This window comes from Caretta caretta, chromosome 8, assembly GCF_965140235.1.
Source record: "Caretta caretta isolate rCarCar2 chromosome 8, rCarCar1.hap1, whole genome shotgun sequence".
Lineage (NCBI taxonomy): Eukaryota > Metazoa > Chordata > Testudines > Cheloniidae > Caretta > Caretta caretta.
In genome coordinates, this window is record NC_134213.1 from 54,977,821 (window position 1) to 55,004,034 (window position 26,214).

Genomic DNA, 26,214 nt, shown 5'->3' on the forward strand with positions numbered 1-26,214 from the left:
TAGGTCAGGCTGTGCAGTAACAGATTAATTTCATCAGAGCATTATCATTGGTCTGTGTAAGGATGGGGGAACAGTTTATTTTGGCAGCTCCTGTTTTTTCTGTAGATTATGTTCCTAAATTGAAAACATGAGGCACTGGCTGGATTCCACAAGCTACTTTCCCTGAGCTCAGATCTGAATTAGAGGTGGTGGAGAATTTGGGTCACCGCCTCATAGACAAGCAGGAGGAAAGATAAAGATAGCCTCATCATTAAGACACAGGACTGGGTCAGGAGTGCTGGCTCTGCTACTGACTTCCTGTGACCTTTGGCAAGTAACTGGGAAATGGAGGTAAAAAGACAATCTTTAAAATGAGGTTAATGCCTCCCTACTTCCCAGAGTTGAGGCTTAGTTCACTAACATTTGTCAAATTTGATATTCTGGGATGGCTGGTAGTTTTTGATATCTTTGTGTCCTTAACAGAGCCTTGAAGAGCCCCTGTATTTTTGAGCCTGCTTTAACGTTTTGGCATCTTTTAGTCCCAGAGGTTAATGGAGTAGTAACTGGTAGTACCTGGAGTGTTTCCAGTCCAAAGAGCAGGGAGTCAAAAATGTAGCAGCTGTTCTAATTGGCTTCTGATTTCTCTCAGTGCTGGGGAATCTCATACGTTGCCAATCATACTTTTTCAGTTCCAGATGGCAGCATTTCCCATTGTTAGGGTGTTATCCATAACTCTTAACTTCGAAGTTCTAAGTGTTTTCTGTGGTGGTTGGCACTAGACGCACTGAATACCTGCTCTGTGGAACATTGTGCTTTCTTTATAGCCTCTCTCCTGTAGGCTGTGATGCTTTATATCTAGAGAGATCTTCATTTTGAAATCGTTTTTCCTGCTCTAGGATTAAATTGCGGATGTCTCATGATGCAGCTGCTTGTGTCACTGCCCTACGTGCAGCAATGGAAGCTCTTGTTGTTGAAGTAACTAAAGATCCTGAAATCATTAGCCAGCTGGACCCAGTGAATGAGCGAATGCTGAATGTGATCCGCCAAATCTCCAGGCCTTCAGCGGCTGGCATCAACCTCATGGCGGGCAACACAAGGTTAGCTCCAATCTGTTCACTTATACAGCTGGATCCGTGGAGTAGGAAAACATTCCTGGTAACTTGGAATGCCTAAACATTCCGAAGGCCAAAGTGTGTGTCTGAACTCCTATGCCAGCAAGAATTCCTGTTGTGGGATTTAGTTTGGAAGCAGGCTGCCTGATGTAGATAATCAGTGTTGAAGTTTTTAATATACTCATATTTTCAATTAATCATAATGTCTGAAAATCTTCCTAAGAAACTGTGCAAGCAGTGAAAGTGCAGGTTGATGGAGGATGGCAAAAGGAGAGTAAAATGATGTCTCCTATAGTGTGTGAGTTAATGAGGTTTGGTGTGATTGGCTGCCTTGTGATACAGCATGCACCAAGGATCTTCTGGATTTCACAAATGAATTGAGGGGGCTGCTCTACTCATGCATGACTTTGAACTGTTTGTATGTGATGGTGTGCATTTCCCAGAGTCTACTGACTGTAATTCCTTCCCCAAGCCACATATGTCACCCTCCCATTACTAGCAGAATTATAAAAAATGGGGAATAGTAGTTTCAGGAAACTGAAAGAACATAACCCTTAAGCCTTGAAGTAGAAATCTTTCAAAACACCTGGGAGAGTATGCTTAAACTATAGCAACTTGGTATGCACAGATGGTTACTTTCTGCAGAGAGTAACCGTTTCACTGGCTTGCAATAAACTTCACACTAGAAGACTGATCTTGGTATGAAGTGTTTGAACAAGCTAATTTCAGTTTAACCCTACTGTCAAATTCAGAATATGATAGTTGTAATCCAAGAGGCCATGGTACCCTGGTGTGTACATCATATGGCCTGAACATTCTGTCAGCTGTAGGGTTCATTTGGATTTGCAGTGGTGGGCATTAATTTGTCTACTGAATTTTACATACTCCTGAGCATGTGTGATTTCCACCTACTCAAGGATATTTAGATCACCTGCAATTTCATATCCTTCACATCAATTTGTGTTGCTCATTATGCAGAACAGATTTAAGATGTAAAGATGACTTTTCCCAAATCTCTGGAGATATAGTAATGGTTGAACTGCAGGCAAGGAGAGAAATGTATTTGGTTGATAGTGTTTGACTTCTCCATTCTACCACAGAGATTCTTCCTGAAGAGATCCATGCATCATTTCTTGAGTGCTTATCTATTCAGACTGGATGATGCTAGGATTCCCTTTGGTCCTAATGGCTGCCTAAGAGTAGAAAACACTACTCTAACATTACTAGTCAGATTCAGTGTGGGCAAAGCACACATCAGGGTTGGGATTTCTCTTGTAGCGAATGGGTGCTGAAGCTCCTCATCCAGTCTGTATAAGAATGAGAGAAATCAAGGAAGTGCTCCACGCTCCTAAACCACTAAACTGTACCTGTGTTGCTCAGTACAGCAAACCATTACAGACGGCAAGAACCACTTTTGCAGTTTTTATAAAAAATATCTGAAAATAGTTGGTCTCAGTCCACACCAGTCTCACAATACAATACCTATTTGTGCTTTTCCATACCACTGGTAAACATGCCTATGTATAGGGGAAAGGGAGCTGTAGAGCTCTGATGTCTACAAATGAAAGTTCTAACAAAGAACCTTTTCTCTGCTTTAGTATCAGTCCTAGTACCACTGCTGAAGGGCTGCATGGTGGGAGGGGGTTCCTGTTTCAGTATCCTTTGTGCTTTGGGGAACAGGCTGACTCTCTCTCTCCTCCACCCCACCCCCTCTCCTTCCCGAACTATGTCAAGCACATCCTATTTCCAGTCCTCTCTCCCTTCTCCTGCAGGCCTTCCCCATTATTTTCTCAAATGCTGGGTGAATTTACAGGGCTACATGTTAATGACTTCAGAGACTTTAATGTTCGTTATTCTGCTGTTATATAAGCAGAACAGAAACTGTGTATATCATTGGACCATTGTTAGCAGTAGCCTCAAACGGAAACGGCTCAGCCACTTTGGTTGAAATTCAGCCTGAGGCAAGTGGCTGGCATGGAAAACTTCAGCCCCATAAGGGGACTTTGGCAAAATTATAAACGATTGAAAACCGAGTCTTATAGTGGGACATGTCAGGCAGCCTTATTAGGCAGCCCTGCCTCTAATAACCTGTTTCATTCCTTATTTCTGATGTAGATAATTTAACAAACGTGGGGGAGACTCAACTGTATGGAGTATGGGTAACTGATCAAAATGAGGGACCAACTTCTATTTTTTTCTTAAACATATCACGAGGGGCAAAATAGAGAGCCCAGCACTTCCCACATAAGCTGAAAACTGTCACCCCTACCTATGAGTTGTTGTTTTTGACAAAGTCCACGTCAGTGGATAATTTGATCTCTGCTTTAGAATTTTTTCGGGATGGGTCTGGTCCTGGACCAGATGAGATCACTCTGGGCTGCTCTTTAATGAAGCTTTACAGGGAGTAAATGTCTAAGTTGGGTGTGGGATTTGAGCATACTGCTCTGCTGCATAAGAGGAGTGGACTTTTACGTTTTTGGAACTCTCCACTCTGGTGGTGGTGAAAATATTGAATCCTTTTAAAGTTGTGAGTGTTAAATAAATTTTTTCTTAAAACTTTTCTTTCCTAGGTTTGGAGATGGTCCTCGTCCCCCCAAAATGGCTCGATATGACAATGGAGGTGGATTCAGAGGACGGGGAGTTAACCAGCGTGGCTCTGGCTACAGAGGTGGAGGCTATGGTGGTGGAGGCTATGGCGGTGGATATAACTCATACCGAGGTGGCTCTGGAGGAAGAGGATACCAAGGTGGCTCTGGGGGAGGTTATAGAGGTGGTGGGGGATATAAAGGGTCTGGGGGAGGGTATCGAGGCTCGGGTGGGGGATATAGAGGGTACCAGGGTGGTGGGAATAGAGGTAACTATGGAGGTGGGTTTGGGGGCCAAGGAAGGGGGCGTGGTGGTTATTGAAATCCATTGAAGTCTGTCTTGTACTCTACAAAAATGTGCATGTTTCCTTCTGGAACTTCTTTGATGCTAATATAGAAGTCTGTTTGTTATCCTACTTGTTCACAGTAGCTTGAAACGAACTGTTTAGGACTAGTGGTGATATTATGTAAAATAGAGTCCTTACTACAGAGTACCACAGTCTGTATACTTTGTTCTTAATAAAGTGTTCTGTTCACAAGACTTAACGTGTTTTGTCTCTGTATGATGATTGGATTCTGGACTTGAGAATGGCTGTTTCCTTTTAGGTTTATCATTTGTCTATAGGAGGTATGAGAAATTTGGGAGAAACCTCTTTATTGTCTCCAGGGGGTAAACGAGCATGTGGGACAGATATCAACAATTCTTCAGAACTGCAAGGGATTATTAGTCATTGCTGCTTCAGACCACGATTGGACTGAATGGACAGAAGCAGAGGTTTGAAATCATAGGACTTTGTTCACCAATATGTATAGTTAGGTGTAGAATACGCTACATTAATAGTTATGAGCACAGTATTAATATAATATACACCATACATATGTGTTGGGAAGCTACGTTAAGTATTGTGCTCTCCCCACAATTCTGTTCACCCATGTCAAATATCCTACTATACTTGTCAAAGCTGAAATCGTCTTTACAATTAGAAAATAGGAAACATGGCAAAGCAAAGATGCATGAATGCTTTGTAGCAAGCACAGTTAGGATTTACTTTCACGGCTCATTAACACATGGAGTGTAATATTCAAAACAAAATATGGGAAAGTACAGGGCGATACCAAGGACAAAGCTGGCACAAACTAGTGGGTTAACCTTGAAAGTGATGTGTAAAGAGTTGTAACTTGTAAAATCGTTACTACTAGCTGAAATGCATAACTTTGAAGCTAATGGCTGCAAGCATTTGTATGTCTCCTTTTTATTGTACTGCTTCGTCTTTAGACCAGGGATGGGCAAACTATGGCCCGGATCCCGCAGCACTCCCGGAAGCAGCTGACACCATGTCCCTGCGGCCCCTGGGGGCAGGGACAGAGGGTTCTGCACACTGCCCTCACCTGCAGGTACCGCCCCCTGCAGCTCCCATTGGCCGGGAACAGGGAACTGCGGCCCGTGGGAGCTTTGAGGGAGGTACCCGCAGGCAAGGGCAGTGCATGGAGCCCTCTGCCTTCCCCCCCTCCCACAGGGGCTGCAGGGACATGGTGTTGGCCACTTCCGGGAGCAGCACAGGGCCAGGGCAGGCAGGAGCCTGTACCCCAATCCCTTGCCCGAGACCCTTCCTGCACACCCCGCATCCCTGCCCCAGCCCTACATTCATGGCCCTGCATGCAATTTCCCCACTCAGATGTGGCCCTCAGGCCAAAAAGTTTGCCCACCCCTGCTTTAGATAGTATATTTAGTTAAATTGGATTATTTGGTCTTGAACACTTTTAAGAATGATCCATGAGTGTAGTCAAACAATTGGCTACACCTTTAGTCAATAATTTGAACAGCTGATGTGTGGGGAATCTCTTCCTTTGCTTTAGAATGCACTGCGCAAATAGGCCCTGCTGCAGTGCCAGATGACACTGTCACCTTTCACAGCAGATTTACATCCATTTTGGTTGTCTACTGGTTGGCTACTAGTATGTGCTGCCTTGCTCTATAGAGAACTGTGTCTAGTAAGGTAAATAACATGGGCGAGGTTTCTCTAGGTCAGACACAGGAACCTTCAAGAGAAGTGTTTGAGGTTAATGTAGCAATGCTTGCAGACTCTGAAATTAACTCAGAGGTATGAAAAACCCCATTCATCTAAACAGATATTAACATACAATGTTGACAGTTAAGCAGTGAAATAACCTGTATGATGAGAGAGGATTTCTGTTCTCTACCCATTCTACTAGGAGTGGCAGCATTTTAGGACAATGAGTAAGGGCAAAGGACCCTCAGAGTCCTGCATGTATCTGACCTGGTGCAAAGGGGAGCCAAACTAACTCAGAGGGGCAAGCACAGGGAATCCAGCAGGAATCCAGCAGAACTCCATGTGTGTATGTATGCTAACAGAGCCAAGGCCAGAGAATGTGATATCTCATGCTTGTAATCGGGTGCTGTCTCACATGAAGAGCTATGGACAGAACTTGAGTGTCACAACCTTCCCCTTCCCCCCACCACCTCTGATTTTAGGGGTTTAACTCTAAAAGAAACAGCCTACCCCTCCCATAAGCGACAGAAATAATTAGCAGTAGAGTTCAGTAATAACCAACCTGAGCTGGATGTAAACTGGTAATGTATTGCTTAAAGACTTTATTCCATTACCAACTATCTGAGCTATCCACTCCTATTTTTTCCTTTAGTTTACTGTATGGTGCACCTTTTTCTCCTTACTTTTGATTTCCTTAATCTTAGTATAAGGTATAATATACCCTATTATACTAAATTACTGCGGATGTACGCTGAAACAAATACGCAGAAAACTGTATTTTGTAATTAGATGTGTATATAAAAAACAAAAAAATAAACCAAAAAACCCAACTTTAAACTGAAACAGATATATATGGCTGAGGGAGAACAGATTTTGCACAATTTTTATCCTCTTGGCTACTGAGCTTGTTAAGTGATATATGAATACTGCTAAGAATCCCTCAAGGTTTCTCTTGTTAATGGTACTGGGAAGTTCTTACTCCTGTTTTAGTAAGGTGGGAGAAGGCAGTGGGCTGATCTCTTGCTAACCACCATTGATGCTGTAACCTATTGTGGACTCAAACTACAGGCAATGAAAACTAAATTTAAATTAGTTGTCTTACACTGAGAAAATATAAATCTATATAATGGGGAAAATTCTATATAGTACAGCTTTCTGCAGCCCAGTGTCTCCCACAATTCTGCTACTTATAGGCTATTCCCCCACTCCTGTCTGCTTCTTTCAGAGGCAATTAAAAGCTGTAGCATAGCCTGTGCTAGACACAATCCCTTTCTTGACCTGAGGGCAAGATATTGCCTCCACCCAGCAATCAGTGGTGGTTCTCTCCGCTCCTAACCTTGCCTTTTACATTTTTTCATTTTAAGGCATTAGCAAGCAGCCTTCTTTGTTCTCTCCTCCTCCTGGACCAAGTATTTAGAAGCAGGTGGCTGAAGCCACCCAGAGTCTCCACTGCAGTGCCTCTCTGCTGAGCTCTTCTTCCTCCTTTCAGGGATAGTGCAGCAGCTGCACCACGGTGGCTAAGCCTGAAAGGCTCTACAGATAGCAAATTATGCCCTGCCTATTCTCAGCCAGCTGACCATAGCACGGCTAGGCACAGAGTTTGGAGTTGGACAGGCATGTTGAGACTCCTATTGCTTCAAGAAGCTGTGATTTCATTCCAGAAATGCCCAACGGGGCAGAAAGAGCAGAACAGGGAGACCTAAGGATTGGGATTTCATTCAGCTGGCCCAGGGGCTAAATCCTGAAGTTTGAAACCATGTGCAAAAAAGTGGTATCCACAATCCAGATCCAATCTAAGCAGGCCTCTAAGGTAAGCCTCAGAGTAAATACCTCCCTTCCAAATTTTCTCCTTACACAGTGATTCCCCTGCACTCTTCGAAGAAGTAATCAGGGAGGAATGGGAGTCTCTTGAAAAGGGTAAACGCTAACAGGCAGGTTCTGATTCTACAAGCAGAAAGAGCCAAACAATGCTCTCTCAGATGTACTTAAGATTGATGCTGCTATAGCACCTCTACCAAAAGATATGGTTATTCCAACTGAAGGGGACTTCTTCCCCAAGGATCCAGTGGACAGCAAGGTGGAAGGCCATCCTTGGAAGGGAATCTGATGCCTCCTCAGAGCATCTCTGGCAGCCACAGGCTTTGCTTGAGTCACAATGTCATGGCTAGAGGACTTTAAAGCCCTAAAGGGCAGAGACCAACTGGACTTAAGAAAATCTCCTAAACAACAGCATTGGTGGCAGATGCTTCAATGGATGCTATAAGATTTTTCTGCCCATATCACAGCATCCAGCTCAGCAGCCAAGAGATACATGGCTTCATCTCTGTAAGGTAGATATTCAATCCAAACAAATCCTGTGCTCCTCTGAATTCACAGGACCTCCCCTGGGAGAAAAATTAGACAAGAGTCTAACAGTCCCTCCCCTCTCCAGTTAGTGTTCAAAAAACGGACTACAAAGCTACTATCAGACAGACACTCCTTTTTTCCACCTTCCTCACAGAGGTTCCAGAGGAAAGATAACACACGTTAAGAGAGAACCTTGGAACTGAGAAGTGATCAGAAAACCTAAGGCTGGCTTCCACAACCTCCATGAGTTTATTATGACAATGAATGAGTGTGCCTCTACCTAGACCTCAGTTTAGAGGCAGAATCTCAATTTCCAGATGAACGTCTTGCTTTTACCACACACAAGTAGATGCGAGAGAGGGTGCACCAGGGATACTTCCTCATGCTAAGGGCCCTGCCTCCTCGCTTCTTCATCCAGTCTCCAATAACGAGTGACCCCACAAAGCATTAGTAGGTCTGCAATGAGATTTCCCATCTGGACATAGGAGTGATAGACGTTCCCCCAGAAGAACACTGCTCAAAGTTTTTACTCCTCCTTCGTTGTTCAGAAGTGCGCTGGAGAAGTCAGGGCCATACTCAACCTCTTCAAAAACAGATGAAGAAAATTCTGGATGGAGTCCCTAGCTTTGATAGTGACATTCCTGTCTCAAGGCCATTTCCTAACCTCAGTGGATTTGGCAGACTCAGCCTCCACGTTCCACCACAGGCTTTTAAGATCACTACCAGTACTGAACACTGACATTTGGTCTCTTGGTCCCCAGGGATTTATGAAGATGCTGGCAGTGATCATGGGCAGACTCAAATCCCAGAGTATTCACCTGTATCCCTTTCTGGATGAGCCCTGTCCCACAGCACGTAGGGCCACGATCTGGACTCTGAATCTTCTGCAACCACATGGATTTGCGATAAACACAAAGAAAAGTTTCTGGATTCCGTTGACGAGGATTATTCATCTGGATGTGGAAGAACACGTTAACAACACTGATCTATCAACCATCACTTAACAGATTCCAGAAGATTCACGATCTGATATCCATGCTGGACCAGTGCATGAGCCCAACCATAGCCATGCAGCTTCAGCTACTGAGCCTCCTGGTCTCATGCACAGGAATCTCCTCATGGGCAAGGTCACACATCAGGTGCCTCCATGGCCTTTCTTCTGAAAGTATGAGACCAATCCCTGGAGCACATGCAAAATCAGGTACTAGTCTGAAACCAGATTGCTCTGTGGAATTTGCCCGGGATTGCCCATCTCAGGGAGTCAGTCTCCATATACCTTCCAGACTGTCAGATTCTTACCAATGCCAGCCTAGACAGATGGGGAGCACATCTGAAGCTCGGGGAAAGGAATCTCAGCATCAATCTCTTGGAGCTCAGAGGGTCAAACCAGCTGTTCGAAATTCCAGAGACATGTGGAAGGCAACTACATCATGGTAAGTCAGACAGCATGACAATGGTTGCATACATACACAACTAAGGAGGGAGAAGCAGCGTTGGAGATAAAGGTGTGGGCAGAAAAGATTCTCCGTTACCTAAAAATAATCCACATAAAAGAGGAACTGAACCGAAAGGCAAACTAGCTCAGCCATTACAATTAATAATTACAGAATTATCTTCAATCTGATCACATAGATGTTTGGTTCCCATCAACTGACCGGCTTGCCAATCATAAGAATGCAAAGTGGCTGAAATACTTCCCCAGGGAAGCAGATCCAAGTCTATGGGAACAGATGCTCTGTCAAACAGATGGTCTCAAGGCTGACTGTGCACGTTCCCACCCTTCTTTCTCATAGGGAAAATGAGCCAAAAGATGAGGCAAGAAAAAGCGAGGATGATGTTAACTCTCCCCTGGCCATGGAGACCCGGGTTCTCTGACATGATAGATCTAAAGCTGAAACCACCATTGCAGCTACTGGTGAGCTCAGACATCCTTTATCAAGGACCATTTCTCCATCTGGATGCAGCCCATCTTCATCTGACAGCCTGGCTGTTAAAAGGGATGTGTTAGCCCCATGTGGCACATCTTCCAAAGTGATAGGGATTCTGCTGTCTTCCAGGAGGGGTTCCACACTAAAATCCTATTTCACCGGCTGGACCAAATTCAGCAGTTGGTGTCGAGCACAGAGTAAATCCAAGAGATCATGGGACTCCAGTTAAATTGGACTTTCTTCAGAAAGGAGTGGATAAGAGTTCATGCCAAACACCACAGCTTGCCAAGTGTCAGCCCTTTGTAGTGTACTGGTTTGCAGTATCATTTGGCTCCCTGGCCAATAAGCCTCAGGTATCCAGGCTCCTCATAGAAGTTTTACTGGCCAGATCAGTTGTCAGACTGATTTTCCTGAAGTGGGACCTACCACTGGTGTTGAAAGCCCTAACCATCCTTCCCTTCGAGCCTTGGACATAGCTGTATCACGTTACCTCTCCATCAAAACCTGTTTTCTGGTTGCTATCACAACCACCAGATAAGGCTGCTAATTCTGGAACTCATCTATGCAGGAACCTTATTATGTGTTCCATGATGGTAAGGGTGGTGCTAAGAATTTCAAAAGTGTTCTTGCATAAGGAGAATTCTCCTTTCCATGTCTCATAGGAGACTCCTCCCTTCATTCTGTCCACAGCCACTGACTGGGAAGCTGTGGCACACTTTAGATGTCAGATGAGCACTAAAGATTTATATTAAGTGTACAGAATCTATAAGGAGATCAGGCTCTCTGTTGGCTTCTTTTCACCCAACATGCCAGGGCCTTAGGGTATCCAAGCTGTCCTTGGTTGGATAGATCAGACTATGTATTGTGGAGACCTACAAGGCATGTGTGTGCTGGTCCAGAAGGAATTGAGGCCTACTCCACAAGACCCCTGGCAACCTCTTGGGCCAAAAGAGCATGTGCTTCCACCACAGGGGTCTACAGAATAGCGACATGGAGGAGGACTAACACCTTTATCAGACACTATAGAGAGTCTTCTGAAGAGACTTCCTTTGGCAGGAGCGTGCTGCAGACTGTAATCCAGTAATAACCTTGCTTTCTGAGCAACCCTGAAAATGTTTTTTCCTTTTCTTTGTTCTCTTACCCTCCTTACTCCTGTTCACTGCTTGCGTCTTCTCATATGTAGCAGAATTGTAGGAGATGCTGGGCTGCAGAATGGAAAATTTCCTACCTGATCATTTTGTCTGCTAGCAGCATCTCCCACAATTCTACCCACCCTGGATGGCTTGTCAGCTGAGGGTGAACATCTTATCTGGATAGTTACCTTCCAAGCAAGGACTTGCTGTACTTAGTTATTTGGTTGGAATTGGAATTATTGTTACTAATTATTTTCTACAAGTTTTTACACAGCTTTCGAATGAATCATCTGGCAGTAGATTGGAGGAGGAGGGGGTTTAGCTAGCACAGCTTTGAAATGTCTCTGCAAACTGCAGCCAGGAGAGAAATAGCTCAAATGTAGCAGAATTGTGGAAGACACTGCTAGCAGAAAGAAAATTACCAGGTAAGAGATTTTCCATTATCTACGTTTCCTCGTGCAGCTCTACTGATAGTGACCCTTCTATTGTGGTTACTATGAATAAGTTAGCACTGACATTTTAGCCAAAGTTGTCTAATCCTACTCAGAGTAGGTCTGGATAATGACTATGTAAGGGTGTTCTACATTAGTGCTCAACTGTTATTGCCAGTGCAGCTCTACCAGTGGTAGTAACAGTGGCAAAACTAAGGCTCAGACTACTGTAGACACAGGCTGTTCTTCAGTGTTTATAAAATTACTTTCCTAGCCTGCTGAGAGGAAAAATATCTGTTCCCCATTTAGACTATTAAGTCAAAGGAGACTCATTGTAATCCAGGACTGAAGGTGTGTATTACAGTTAGATGCTCAAAACGTTAGCAAAGCACAGTAAGGGTAACTCTAGTCATTTTCCATAACATTAATTCAAAGAAGCATTTAAGACTAACAGTCTTCAACTTGGAGTACTGTTGCTTTAACCAAACAATTGTTATATACCAAAACATACATCAAAAGCATGTTTAACTATTAACTATGCTGAGACCTTTGATATCATCTAGTGTGTTACTACTCATCTCTAGGCTCAATTCATGCATTAGTTTGGAAAGCATATCTTCCTCTGCATCTCCTGATGCAGTAAATTCCAATATCCCTCCTGTAGTAGAGAGTTGGTCCATAGGCTGAAGAATGGTCACTCCATAACCATTGTTACTATAAATGTGATTATTTTTCATCTTCAGTTTAGGGACAGGAACAACCTGTTAAGGATTCAAAACAAACTAGTTTTGAAGGGTGCATTGTGCTCTTACACACTTAAACATGGCATAAAAGAATGCTTGCACTGTTCACGTTCAAAAGAAACTCACTTTCCTTTATAGTTAAGTATTCCTCTCAAAATGGCAATGCCTTATCCCAAATTCGTAGACTCTCTCATAACGTTTAAAAGGGGCAACCTAATTCAAATCTGAAAAGACTGAGCAAATACATTTTAACTTCTAAAACTACTGATTTCAGTACTAAGACTAGTTTCAATTTATTGAAATTTGATTGAACATCCTTTGAAGCTTCCCACTTTCTACTGTTACCATATTTAAGCGAGTACCTTTCACAAAGTATAGTATAACTAGTAGCTTCAATCCATTCACCATATCCAGCTCTGCCCTAGCAACAGTTCACAATGGGTCTGAAATTGTCATTCTTCATTTTCTGACTGAAATCCTAATACTGCTGAGCAGTTTTGACAGCACAGCTACACAAGACACATGACCTATTCCATGTCCAAATCACTATTTAGTACAGATACTGATGAGAACATTGTGAAAAACTGTTTTGCTGAGAATTTAAACATAAGGAAATTTTACAAGATCTCCTTGTTCATTTATTGCTTATGTATTTATTTTTTACTCCTACAGCAATATCCATATTGTAATAGTCTCAATGACTACCAGATCAGTCTTGCTCAATTTTTTTTAAAGTGCCAGTTCCTACAAGCTCAGCCTGGTACCTGAAGTGAGTGATTAACCATTGGAACAAACTACAATGGGAAGTGGTGGTTTCTCCATCTCTTGATGGCTTCAAATCAATATTGGAGGCCTTTATGGAAGATATGCTTTAGTTCAGTCAAACAAGTTGTTGGGCTCCACACAGGAGTAACTTGGTGAAACTCAACAGCCTGTGATCTACAAGTAGTCAGAGTAGATAGGACCATTAGTCTCTAAGGTCGAATTTATAGAAGTTGATTTTTTAGAAAGCGATTTTATACAGTCGATTGTGTGTCCCCACTAAGCGCATTAAGTCGGTGGAATGCGTCCACAGTACCAAGGCTAGTGTCGACTTTTGGAGCGTTGCACTATGGGTAGCTATCTCACAGTTCCCACAGTCTCCGCCGCACATTGGAATTCTGGGTTAAGCTCCCAATGCCTGATGGGGGAAAAAATATTGTCACAAGTGGTTTTGGGTACATGTCGTCAGTCGCCCCTCCCTCCGTGAAAGCAACGGCAGACAATCGTTTCACGCCTTTTTTCCGTGCGGGCGCCATACTGCTTTCAGCAGTAGGACTGCTAACTGTCATCGTCATTCACAGCTTCCGCTGCCACTCTGCCCTCCTGATGCTATGAATCCACCTCGCAGGTCCTCTATATGACAGTCGTCATCCACCGCTTCTGCTGGCACTCTACTCTCCTGGTGGTCTTGCAGGGCCACTTCCGCTGCAACTCTGCTTGGCTACTCTTGTCTTGCCATACCACGGAAAGCGTGCAGCCCGCTCAGCTGTTGTGTCCTGGCAGCAGACGGTGAAGTAGGTCAGCAAAACTGGTCATCCAACCACCACTTCCCCTGCAACTCTGTTCTCCTGCAGACGCCATACCACTGCAAGCATGGAGCCCACTCAGATCACCGCGGCAGTTATGAGCATTGTAAACACCTCGCGCATTATCATGCAGTATATGCAGAACCAGAACCTGCAAAAGCAGGCAAGGAGGTGATGGCAGCACGGTGATGAGTGTTGAGGACATGGACTTCTATCAAAGCACAAGCACAAGCCCCGGCAATTTGGCCATCCTGGTGGCAATGAGGCAGGCTCATGCCATGGAACACAGATTCTGGCCCCGGGAAACAAGCACAGACTGGGGGGACCGCATAGTGTTGCAGGTCTGGAATGATTCCCAGTGGCTGCAAAACTTTCGCATGCGTAAGGGCACTTTCATGGAACTGTGACTTGCTTTCCCCTGCCCTGAAGCGCAAGAATACTAAGATGAGAGCAGCCCTCACAGTTCACAAGCAAGTGGCGATAGCCCTCTGGAAGCTTGCAACACCAGACAGCTACCGGTCAGTCGGGAATCAATTTGGAGTGGGCAAATCTACTGTGGGGGCTGCTATGATCCAAGTAGCCAACGCAATCACTGAGCTGCTGCTATCAAGGGTAGTGACTCTGGGAAATGTGCAGGTCATAGCGGATGGCTTTGCTGCAATGGGATTCCCTAACTCTGGTGGGGCAACAGACGGAACGCATATCCCTATCTTGGGACCGGACCACCAAGGCAGCCAGTACAAAAAACGGAAAGGGGTACTTTTCAATGGTGTTGCAAGCACTAGTGGATCACAAGGGACATTTCACCAACATCAACGTGGGATGGCAGGGAAAGGTACATGACGCGCGCATCTTCAGGAACTCTGGTCTGTATGAACAGCTGCAGCAAGGGACTTACTTTCCAGACCAGAAAATAACCGTTGGAGATGTTGAAATGCCTATAGTTATCCTTGGGGACCCAGCCTACCCCTTAATGCCATGGCTCGTGAAGCCATACACAGGCACCCTGGACAGTAGTCAGGAGCTGTTCAACTATAGGCTGAGTAAGTGCAGAATGGTGGTAGAATGTGCATTTGGATGTTTAAAAGCGCGCTGGCGCAGTTTACTGACTCAGTTAGACCTCAGCGAAACCAATATTCCCATTGTTATTACTGCTTGCTGTGTGCTCCACAATATCTGTGAGAGTAAGGGGTAGACATTTATGGTAGGGTGGGAAGTTGAGGCAAATCGCCTGGCCGCTGATTACACGCAGCCAGACACCAGGGCAGTAAGAAGAGCACAGCAGGCCATGCTGAACATCTGAGAAGCTTTGAAAACCAGTTTCATGGCTGACCAAGCTACAGTGTGACAGTTCTGTTTGTTTCTCCTTGATGAAAACCCAGCCCCTTGGTTCACTCTACTTCCCTGTAAGCCAACCACCCTCCCCTCTCACCTTCAATCACTGCTTGCAGAGGCAATAAAGTCATTGTTTCAAATTCATGCGTTCTTTATTAATTCATCACACAAATAGGGGGATAACTGCCAAGGTAACCCGGGAGGGGTGGAGGAGGAGGGAAGGACAAGGCCACACTGCACTTCAAAACTTGCTGAATGCCAGCCTTCTGTTGCTTGGGCAGTCCTCTGGGGTGGAGTGGTTGGGTGCCCAGAGGTGTTCTTGGTTGTTTGGGTGAGGAGGCTATGGAACTTGGGGAGGAGGGCGGTTGGTTACATAGGGGCTGCAGTGGCGGTCTGTGCCTTTCCTGCACCTCAATCATACGCCGGAGCATATCAGTTTGATCCTCCAGTAGGCCTCAGCATTGCATCCTGCTGCCTCTCATCATGCTGCTGCCACCTTTCCTCTTAATCCCGCCACCTGTCCCCTCGCGCGTCCCTCCTGTCCTGTCGCATTCATTTTGTGCTTTCCTGGACTCTGCCATTGTTTGCCTCCATGCATTCTGCTGGGCTCTTTCAGTTTGGGTGGACTGCATGAGCTCAGAGAACATTTCATCACACGTGCGGTTTTTTTCGCCTTCTTCTCTGCGCTAGCCTCCTGGGATGGAGATGCTAGTGGCAGCGTTGAAACATTTGCAGCTGTGGGAGGGGAAAAAAAGGGAGAATGGCCATTTAAAAGGAGGAGCTGATGTTTTCAGGTTAACGTGCAGCAGAAACCCAACTAACCCCCCATGCCCTCACACACCCAATTCTCTGGGATGATGGCTTCACCCCTCCCTGCACCGCATGACTAACAGCAGGGATGACTTCTTTTCAGCTACAGGCAAACAGCCCAGCAGGAATGGCCACCTCTGAATGTCCCCTTAAAAAAATTCCCCTATTTCAACCAGGTGACCGTGAATGGTATCATTCTCCTGAGGATAACAGAGAGAGAGAGAATGGATGTTGCTTGAATGCCAGCAAACACCGGGACCACACGCTGCCATGCTTTCTTATGTGATGATTCCAGACTACGTGTTACTGGCCTGCCGTGGTAAACTGTCCTATCATGGAGAATGCAATAAGGCTGCCCTCCCCAGAAACCTTTTGCAAAGGCTTTGGGAGTACCTCCAGGACAGCTTCATTGAGATGTCCCTGGAGGATTTCCGCTCCATCCCCAGACACATTAACAGACTTTCCCAGTAGTTGTACTGGCCATGAATGCATTCCAAGTCTTCAGGGCAAATTAATCATTAAACATGCTTGCTTTTAAACCATGTATTATATTTACAAAGGTACACTCACCAGAGGTGCCTTCTCTGCCTTCAAGGTCTGGGAGCCTGCCTTGGGAGGATATTGGCTCCAGGGTGATAAACAGTTCCTGGCTGTCAGGGACAATGGTTTCTCCGCTTGCCTGGTTTGCACTATCTTCAACCTCCCCCTCCTCCTCATATTCCTCGTCCCCAAAATCCTCATCCCTGTTGTGTGAGACTCCCTTGCAGGAGTCCACGTACAGGTGTTGGGGTAGTTGATGGGGCACCCCTTAGAATTCCATGCAGCTCATCATAGAAGCAGCAAGTCTGGGGCTCTGACCGCAAGCGGGCATTTGCCTCTTGGGTTTTTTGGTAGGCTTGCCTGAGCTCCGTAAGTTTCACATGGCACTGCTGCAGGTCCCTGTGATAGCCTCCGTGCTTCATGCCCTTGGAGATTTTTTTTCAAATATTTTGGCATTTCGTCTTTTGGAATGGAGTTCTGATAGCACGGATTCGTCTCCCCATACAGCGATCAGATCCAGTACCTCCCGTTCGGTCCATACTGGAGCGCTTTTGCGATTCTTGGGACTCCATGGTCACCTCTGCTGATGAGATCTGCACAGTCGACTGTGCTGATCAGCTTGCCATGCTGGCCAAACAGGAAATGAAATTCAAAAGTTTGCAGGGCTTTTCCTGTCTACCTGGCCAGTGCATCCAAGTTGAGAGCGCTGTCCAGAGCAGTCACAATGAAGAACTGTGGGGTAGCTCCCGGAGACAAATACCATCTAATTGCATCCACACTAACCCAAATTCGACCCGGCGATGTCTATTTCAGCGCTAATCCCCTCGCCAGGGAGGAGTACAGAAATCAGTTTTAAGAGCCCATTAAGTCGATAAATATGGCTTCGTTGTGTGGATGGGTGCAGGGTTAAATCAATCTAACGCTGCTAAATTTGACCTAAACTCGTAGTGTAGACCAGGGCTAAGTTAAACTATGAAAACAAGCTGTATTGGCTCATGGGCAAAATGCTGTTACATGTACAATTGATGAGCACTGCCTTCTTGTGCAGATCATCTATAGTTCTAACCACACACAAAAAAGGATTAGCCTGTTAACTCATACTTAAGTCTTACAGATGGGAACTAAAATGTGACAGAAAAGGACCTACAAAAAATCATGAACTCAGGGTAAATTCTTAACTGTTGAGCAGAGCAAGTGAGATCATCTGTAACAACCAATCAAAGCAGTAATAAAGGGAAACTTCTTCACTACTTCTCTTCAGTGGAAATAAAGGTATATTGCTAATTCTAGTTAGCTAACCTGAGGTACAATTCTAGTGCAGGGCTTGTCTGTACTGCAGTGAACTTGAGTGTGATGGTGCTCACATTGAGTTGGTTGGCCCATCAACAGGTATAAGCTCAACTCAGCTGCTCACACTACCTTTCTGGAGAGTGATGAATGCAAACTCCACTCAAATGGCAACCTCTACTGACTTCCCACAATTTCTTTGTGGGCCCAGAAAGGAAAGACATGTTCTCCCACAATTCACTGGGAAAGTCATGGAGCAGCTAATATTACTGCAGCACAAAGAACCATGAAATCAGAAATCTTAAGTGCCATGTGTCAGTGCAGTGCTAGTGTGAACACAACAGCTTGAGTGTTTTGCAATGTGACCACTCACTCAAGCTAGGCTAACTCAAGAAGTAACTTGAGTGTAGATAACTCAGATTAATTCTGCAGTGTGTAGTTTTCACATGAGTAAGGCTAAGATTTTGTCATGGAGGTCATGGAAGTCACGGATTCCGTGACTTCCCAAAACCTCCGTGACTTCAGCCCGCAGCACCTGGGAGCTGTGGGGTACCCCTGTGGGCGGTAGAGGGACCCTGGAGCTTCGAACCGCCCCCACAACTGCCCAGTGACTTCCAATTTTGTCATGGATATTTTATTTGGATAATTTTGTCCGTGAATTTTTCTTTGTTGCCTGTGACCAGTCTGTGACTTTTACTAAAAATATTCATGACAAAATCTGAGCGTTACATACGAGGCAGCAGATTGAGTTAAAAACTATAGTGGATCTTGGGACTGCCTCTCTTTCCCCTAAAAACACCCCTTCCGTGCTGCCTCAAAAGAAGCCCATGCAGCAGGAACACTTCATCAATCCCTGCCAAGAAGCCTGGGCACAGGGACCCCTTCCAACCACCACCCAGCATACCAGCCTCTCACTTTCCTAGGTACCAAATGCCCTTACTCACGGTCAGCTCTCAGTGCTCTGATACTTAGCACCTCAGTAACTGCTGTACATTTGGTGTCTAAGAAGTTGAGAAGTGTGCTGGGACACTAGAGGTTGCCTGATAGGATTCATGAAATTCCACACTAACGGTTGATAGACGAGGACTTGAGTTTCGAATGTTAACTAAAGAAATGCAATTTTTAGAATAAACATGAAGTTCCTAATTTCTTTAGCTTCCACTAACTTCTGCATTTGCAACAGTACAGCTATTACTTTATAGAAGTGTCAGACAATTGCTAGGAGAATACAGCACAGTTAGTTACCTTAATATTAATTCCACCTAGGGCACCCTGTGAACTCTCACTGGTTTTGAAGTTATTGCAGTGGTGAATTTTGTTACCCTCCAAAATGGCTGTGCTTCCTGGGTGCAGCTCAACACCAGCACCCTGTACATTAAAACAAAAAAATTAAATCCTGAAAGTAAGGACTGCCACAGGAAAAGCATTCAGAGTTACAATCAAGTATATAAAAAGTGGTTCTGCAATTTCATATGAATATAAGATGTCAAAATTGGTCCACTGCAATTTATTATAGTGAGGAATGGAAACCCATAAAACTATGCAATTATGGGACCTTGCAACTACTGCTCACACTGGAATGAAGGGTGGAGTGGAATCGTTTACTATTCATTCCTTAGCATTTATTACTTTAAAATTACATCTTCAAGGATATATTTTAGTATCTACATCAAAGTGTTTTACATGTAAAAAGTACAAATATTGCTTAATAGTTCTGTTTGGTTTTTAATAAGTAGGAAAGCAACTCCCAGCTAACACTTAATTCCATAGGTGAGGATGGCACTCCACCCTAGTAACACCACAAATAAAAACGAGGCTGCTGCCCTGAAGAGCTTAAATGAATTAGCTACAGAAAACTGGAAGTTAACTGAAAATTACATGTAAGTTTTCAAAACAGAATTTGAACTTGAGGTATTTCCATTTGCAATTTAACAGTATTTGTCCTACTTTTTTTTTTTTAAAAAAGCTTCAATATGCATGTTAACATTTTATACTTGCTTGCATATTAAATTTATTTTTTGAAATTCATTCATGCAGACTCAGTACCTGAGCTCCTGTAATCTCACTGTTTGTAATAGTCAGAGAAGCTCCAGTAAGCACACAGACTCCAGTTCCTTCACATTTCAATATACAGTTTACAAAAGTCATGTGACCAGATTCAACCACCACAATACCATCAACAGTCCCTCGTTGTACTAAAGTGAGGTGCATTAGTTTCACATTTTGGGCTTTGGATACCACAAAACTCTCATGAGTAGGCTCTGAAACAATCACAATTTCTTCTGGCTTTCCAGCTCCTAGTTGAAAGAAGAAAAGCACTGTAAACATTTATTTCCACACTATACAAAAAGCAGAGAATACCTTTTTGCTGTTTGGTTAACTCTTACAACATTTGGGTTAAAATGAGTATTTCTCAGTGAGGAGATTTTTTTTTAGTACCAAATTAATTACAACGAATGACTTGCCTATAAAAAATGGTTACCTACCTTTCATAACTGATGTTCTTCGAGATGTATTGCTCATGTCCCTTCCAAGTAGGTGTGTGCGCGCCACGTGCACAATTGCCTGTCTAGTCCTTTGAAGAAGCATCCAACCATGGGGTTAGCAAATACTGACCGTCCCACTGTACCCAGGTGGAAAGAGGAAATAGGAGCCAGGTGCACCTTCATCAATAAGACTGCCAGCCCCTGCTGCTCTAAGTAGAGTACATAGCCCAGCATAAAGGGAATTGAAGACTGCAGCGGAGGGGTGCTCTTCTGTGAGAACCAAATAGAGAACCTTTTCTACTTGGCCAGATAAGTGGCATGAGTGGAGGGCTTTCTACTGCCAAGGAGAATCTCCCTAACTGAATCGGAGCACTGGGGCTCTAACAAGTTTAGCCATGAAGTTTCCATGCTGTGAGGTGGAGAGACTCCAGGTTGGGGTGCTGGAGGCAGCCGTGGTCCTGCGTGATGAGGTCCAGAATAATGGGCAAGACCATGGGCATGTCCACTGAGAGGTGTAACAGAGTGGAAAACCAGTGTTGGCGGGGCCATGATGACTCTGAGAATCAGCGATACCTTGTCCTGCCGGATCTTGAGGAGGACCTTGCAGACGAGAGGGAAAGGCGGGAATGTATACCGCAGGCACCCCGTCCACGAGAGGAGAAAGGCGTCTGCGATCAAGCCGGGGTTGTGGTTCAGGAAGGAGCAGAACTGCTGGCACTTCCTGTTGCTCTGTGTTGTGAACAGGTCTACCTGGGGAGACCCCCCACCCACCTCTGGAAGATATTGATTATGATGTCTGGGCGGAGAGACCATTTGTGGCCATGAAAGGATCTGCTGAGGTGATCGGCCAGTTCATTTTGTGAGCCCAGCAGCTATGATGCCTCGAACTGTATTGAGTGGGTGATGCAAAGGTCTCTCAATCTGAGGGCTTCCTGGCATAGGGGAGAGGAGCGAGCACCACCCTATTTGTTTATATAGAACATCACTGTGGTGTTGTCTGTCAACACCGTTACACATTTGCCCTGGAGATGGGCCTGAAATGTCTGGCAAGCTAGACACACCGCACACAGCTCCCTGACGATGTGTAGAGATAGTTCCGCCTAGGACCATAGATCTTGAGTCCTGAGGTCGCCCACATACACTCCACACCCCAGCACCAACACATCTGTGACTAGTAACAGCGATGGCTGAGGTTTGGAGAAGAGTACTCCTGCACAAACTACTTGTGGATTGAGCCACTAGTGGAGGGACTCGAGAACCCGAGACGAGAGTGTGACCAGTCTGTATAGATTGTCCCGGTTCGGCCTGTAACTTGAGCCAGCCACAGGTGAAGGGGACAGAGCTGCAGTCTTGCATGCTGCACCACGTAAGGGCAAGCTGACATATGTCCGAGCAATTTTAGGCAATTTCGGGCCCTCATGGCGGGGAACTTCTGGAGACCTTCTATGATGGTGCTCATGGCCAGAAAACAAGACTTGGGCAGGAATGCCCTGGCCTGAGTGGAGTCCAAGAGTGCCTCAATTAATTCTATTCTCTGAGTGGGAGTTAAGGTCAACTTTGCCATGTTGAGGATGAGACAGAGTCTGAGGAACATCGCACGCATCAGGTTCACGTGTTCCTCCACCTGGGCTCGAGATGAGCCAGTCGTCTAAGTACAGGAAGACTTGTATCTGATGCTTTCGAAGAAGAGCTGCCACGACTGCCATGCACTTCAATACCCATGGGGCCGCTGATAGGTCGAAGGGGAGGACCATGAACTGGTAATGCGTGTTGCTGATCACAAATCGCAGAAACCTTCTGTGGAATAGGATTATGGAGACGTGGAAGTATGCGTCCTTCAAGTCAAGGGCAGCGTACCAATCCCCCGGATCCAGACAGGGAATGATGGAAGCCAGGGAGACCATGCGGAACTTCAATTTCTTCATGAATCTGTTGAAGTTTCGTGGGTCTAAAATAGGCCTAAGCCCACCCTTGGCCTTGGGGATTAAGGAGTAATGGGAGTAGAATCCCCTGCCCCTGAACTCCAAAGGAACCTCCTCTACCACCCCAAGCTGTAGGAGCATTTGCACTTCCTAAACTTAGAAGTTGGTCGTGAGAAGGGTCCCTGAAAAGGGACAGGGAAGGTCGGTGGGAGGGAACAGAATTGGAGAGAATCCCAATTCTAAGGTGCTCAGGACCCACTGGTCTGAGGTTATTTGAGCCCAGGCACAGTAGAAAGGGGATAGATCGTTCACAAAAGGAGGGGAAGGATCCAGGTAACGAACTGGTGTTCCCTCCTCGGGCACACCTTCAAAAGTTTGGCTTTGAGCTCAAAGGCTGCTTAGCCTGGCCCTGGCTGGAGGAGGACTGAGATGGGCACCTCCTATTACTTCTGCCCTGGTTCCTGCTATAGTCCTGTCTAAGAGGGGCAGAGTGGCGACCTAGGGCTTAAATGGCTTCCTTTTCTTCTCCAAGTGTGCAGCCCCAAAAACTTGAGGGTCACCCGTGAATCCTTAAGGTTATGAAGCCTTGAGTCTGTCTGTCTCTTCCACAGAGAGGCCGGAGCAGTTGAAGGGCAGATCCTGGATTGTATTTTGGACCTCATGCAGGAGCCTTGAGACCTGCAGCCAAGAGCTGTGCCTTAGGGTCATGGCCATAGTGTGGGTGGCCGAGTCTTGAGTCCAGGGCAGCCTGAAGAGAGGTCTTGGCAATCACCTTGCCCTTCTCCAGGACCGCCCCAAACTCGGAGCGAAGTCAGCTGGGAGCAATTCCTGGAACTTGGCCAGAGAACTCCAGGAATTATAAGCATCATGGCTCAGGACCACTTGCTGGTTCGCTATGCGAAGCTGGAGCCCCCCTGGTGGAGTAGACTTTCTGACCGAAGAGGTCCAGCTTCTTAGAATCCTTGGATTTGGACATAGGCCCCAGCTGTCCCTGCCACTCCTTGTGGTTAGCCGCTCTACCACCAGGGTCCCCGCTGGGGGTGAGTAAAGAGATGTTCGTAACCCTTAAACGGCACAAAGTATTTATGCTCCACCCCCTCGGCAGGATGGAGGTGGGTGTATGCTACAGCGCCTTGGTGGTATTTTGTATAGTTTTAATGAGAGGCAAAGCCACCCTCGAGGACCCTTCAAGGGCCAGAATGTCCATCATTGGGTCCGTGTCCTCAGAGACCACCTCTGCCTGCATGTTTAGGTTCTGGGCCATCCTCCTGAGTAGGTCCTGATGGGCCCTGGTGTCCATAGGAGATAATGTGGTGGAGGTCCCTGCCACCGCCTCATCCGGGGAGGACGAGGATGACGCCCTTGGTGGTACTAAGTCTTCCTGACCCTCCAGCTCACAGAGATCCACTTGCATGGCAACCCCTTGAGTGGAGCAGATGACAGCTGCAGTACCCAGTGCCACAGCCACTATGGTGCCAGCGCCCGTGTCAGTATCCAGCCTTGACTGTTCGTTGGTCTGGGCTTCCACATCCCGAGCACGGCGAGGCTCCCTGGTGACAGAGGAGGTCGATAGAAGCATCCGAGCCCCTGACACCATCAACAGGGACCTGGAACTGGGCCCGTGGGTTTGGTGGTCGGCCCATGGAGTCCAAAAGGGCCACTGAGTCGGCCCCTGCCACTGCGGCAGCCTGGACATTATAAGCACCAGCTGCCCTTTGTCCTATCTTGGGCTGTTCCAGGAGCAGTACCGGCTCTGCCGGGATGTGTAGGAGTCCACCTCTGAGGAGAATTCTGAGCTGACCTGGGTGATGCAGACCTAGATGGTGCCAGGGAATGGTGCCGCATCATAGGCTTGCCCCTATGACGGATGAGCGCTGGTGGCACTGTCTGTGCCGGAGCATGGGCCAGCAGGGCAGGAGACTGTGCCGTAATGACTATCAAGTCCCATTGCCACCTCAAAGGTGTCTGGCATGGAGGAAAGATCCAGTTCCTCCTCTAGCTCCTCCTGCACTGGGGAGTCCACCAGGACCAGACTCGACAGCCCTCCCCAAGAGGCCAGAGTCAACAGCGCCAGCATAGACAGGCCCGAGGTTGGTCTGCTGTCTTAGTAGGGGAGTGCCCCCTATCTGCGCTCTTCTTTTTGTGTGGCACTGAAGACTACGAGCAGTTCCTCATACTGGAGCTGGTTCTCGGTGCCGGGAATGGTGGTGCTGAGGTTCCTTAGATGAGTCTTTTCTCGGCGCCGTAGACTCCCACACCAAGGCTGGCATGCTACACACCTGGGCCAGCTGAGGGCGAAGGGCTGACTTCATCAAAAGGAGTTTCAGCTGAAAGTCCCCACTCCTTTTTGGTCCTGGGCTTAAAGCCCCTTCAAATTTTACTGTCGGAATGGTGTCCTCCTCCACTTGAGACAGGAGTCATGTGGGTTTCCCTTGGGCATGGGCTTGAGGTAAGACCTGCACGGCTTGAAGCCCTGAGACCGAGGCATGCCTCCGTCCTGGAGTTGCTGTAACCCTCAATATAAACTTAACTAACTATACTATTAACTAACTACAACTATGCAAACTTTTTACAGATAGAAGAGCGCCCACTAGGGAATCACTTGTGAATGCAAGAGAGGAGCTGCTCCAATGACCATCACTGGTGGTAAGGAACTGAAGAGGTAGCGGGTCAGCAGGGACCTATATACACCGCCATGAAGGCGCCACTCCAGGGGGCTCCACAGTCTATCTGACGGGTACCACTAGGAAAAAACTTCTGACGATCGTGCACGTGGCGTGCGCACACCTACTTGGAATTGACATGAGCAATCACTCAAAGAATTTAAGTTATCCAAATTTGTTCCCTCTCCAGACCTCCTTGTTTGATTGCATGTGCCATGTTGCACTGAACCAGGACCTATTAATGATACATATTTAATATGCTGGTCAAATGCCAAGTAAAAATAGCAAAACATTATTATGCTTTCCTCAGTCTTAGTTCTATAAGCCTGGTGCTCAAAACACAAAAGTTCTGAAGACGTGGAGAAATAAGTATCCCTGTGGAGATAAATTCTGATAACTCTATTTGCTAATACAATACGCAGCTGCACTGTTCTCTGTTAACAATTGAATGTGACCCATGAAGCCATAGCAGAAGAGATTTTTATAATCCACCTCCATTCTAGAAAATGTATCCGGAGCTTAGTCTCTCACAAACGGTCATCTTCTGCAATGTGTCCAAAGACATGAAACTTCCTTCTAACTATTCTGTGACGTTCCACCAATGGAGAGTCCTGAGGATTTAAAGAATATTCAGCAGAGCTCCTATATGATCCACATTTGGAGTGTATTTTGCTTCCACCACCACTGGATATCTGCGAGCTCCTGGCACCAATGAATGACCTACATCAGCAGGTTCCTTAGGAGATCTGGCTCTATATCAAAAAGGTTCACGTCAGAGCTGATGTTATTGGCGTCAGAGACTTCAGTACTCATAGAAGTCATGGACCCTGATCTGTTTTGAACTGACGTTATTGTGGAATTTATTCCTCATTTTCCTGGCTTTGAGTCTCGAAGAGGTCTACTCTATTTCTTCACAGGACAGCTGATTCAACATCAGAGTCAGGACTCGAGCTTTTAAAGCCTCTTTGATGAGGATGGCATAAAACCTCTGCTGCTTACTGGTGAAGACTTGAGATTTGAAGGCCCTGTACACAGTGGAGCAGTTTGGGGAACAGGCTTATTGCAAGCAGAACAAACAGCAAATGCATGTGTCTGCCTCAAGGAACCACGAAGGAAATAACATACGCTGCTTAAATCCACCTTTCTTATCAGAATCCTTGGAAGTGTGAGCAGCTGGGATCAAAAAATCAGAGAATTCTAAGTCCAAAATAAAAATAAAATGTGCAAGGCAACAACCATTTTACCCAATGTAATAAGTTAAAGTTTGGAATGAAAACAACAGAAGCCAATCGTTCATTCAAAGCAAAGAGAGAAGGCCCTATATCTTCAGCTGA

At 45.9% G+C, this 26,214-nt stretch overlaps 2 protein-coding genes across 3 annotated transcripts in view; one reads left to right on the plus strand and one right to left on the minus strand.

The window, feature by feature from the left end:
- The window catches only part of DHX9 (DExH-box helicase 9), a 41,474-nt gene extending 37,257 nt beyond the window's left edge, over positions 1-4,217 (plus strand). For both annotated transcript variants that reach the window (XM_048860298.2, XM_075131528.1), the window contains 2 exons: positions 876-1,076; positions 3,662-4,217. In XM_048860298.2, the coding sequence (XP_048716255.2) occupies positions 876-1,076; positions 3,662-3,998 (538 nt within the window). In that variant the 3' untranslated portion in view covers positions 3,999-4,217. The remainder of the gene's footprint in view (positions 1-875; positions 1,077-3,661) is intronic.
- Positions 4,218-6,345: 2,128 nt separating this feature from the next.
- The window catches only part of SHCBP1L (SHC binding and spindle associated 1 like), a 73,224-nt gene continuing 53,355 nt past the window's right edge, over positions 6,346-26,214 (minus strand). Inside the window, exons 8-10 of the mRNA XM_048862034.2 lie at positions 19,856-20,106; positions 19,055-19,177; positions 6,346-12,287 (exon numbers count right to left, since the gene is read on the minus strand). Coding sequence (XP_048717991.2) covers positions 12,051-12,287; positions 19,055-19,177; positions 19,856-20,106 — 611 coding nt within the window. The 3' untranslated portion in view covers positions 6,346-12,050. The remainder of the gene's footprint in view (positions 12,288-19,054; positions 19,178-19,855; positions 20,107-26,214) is intronic.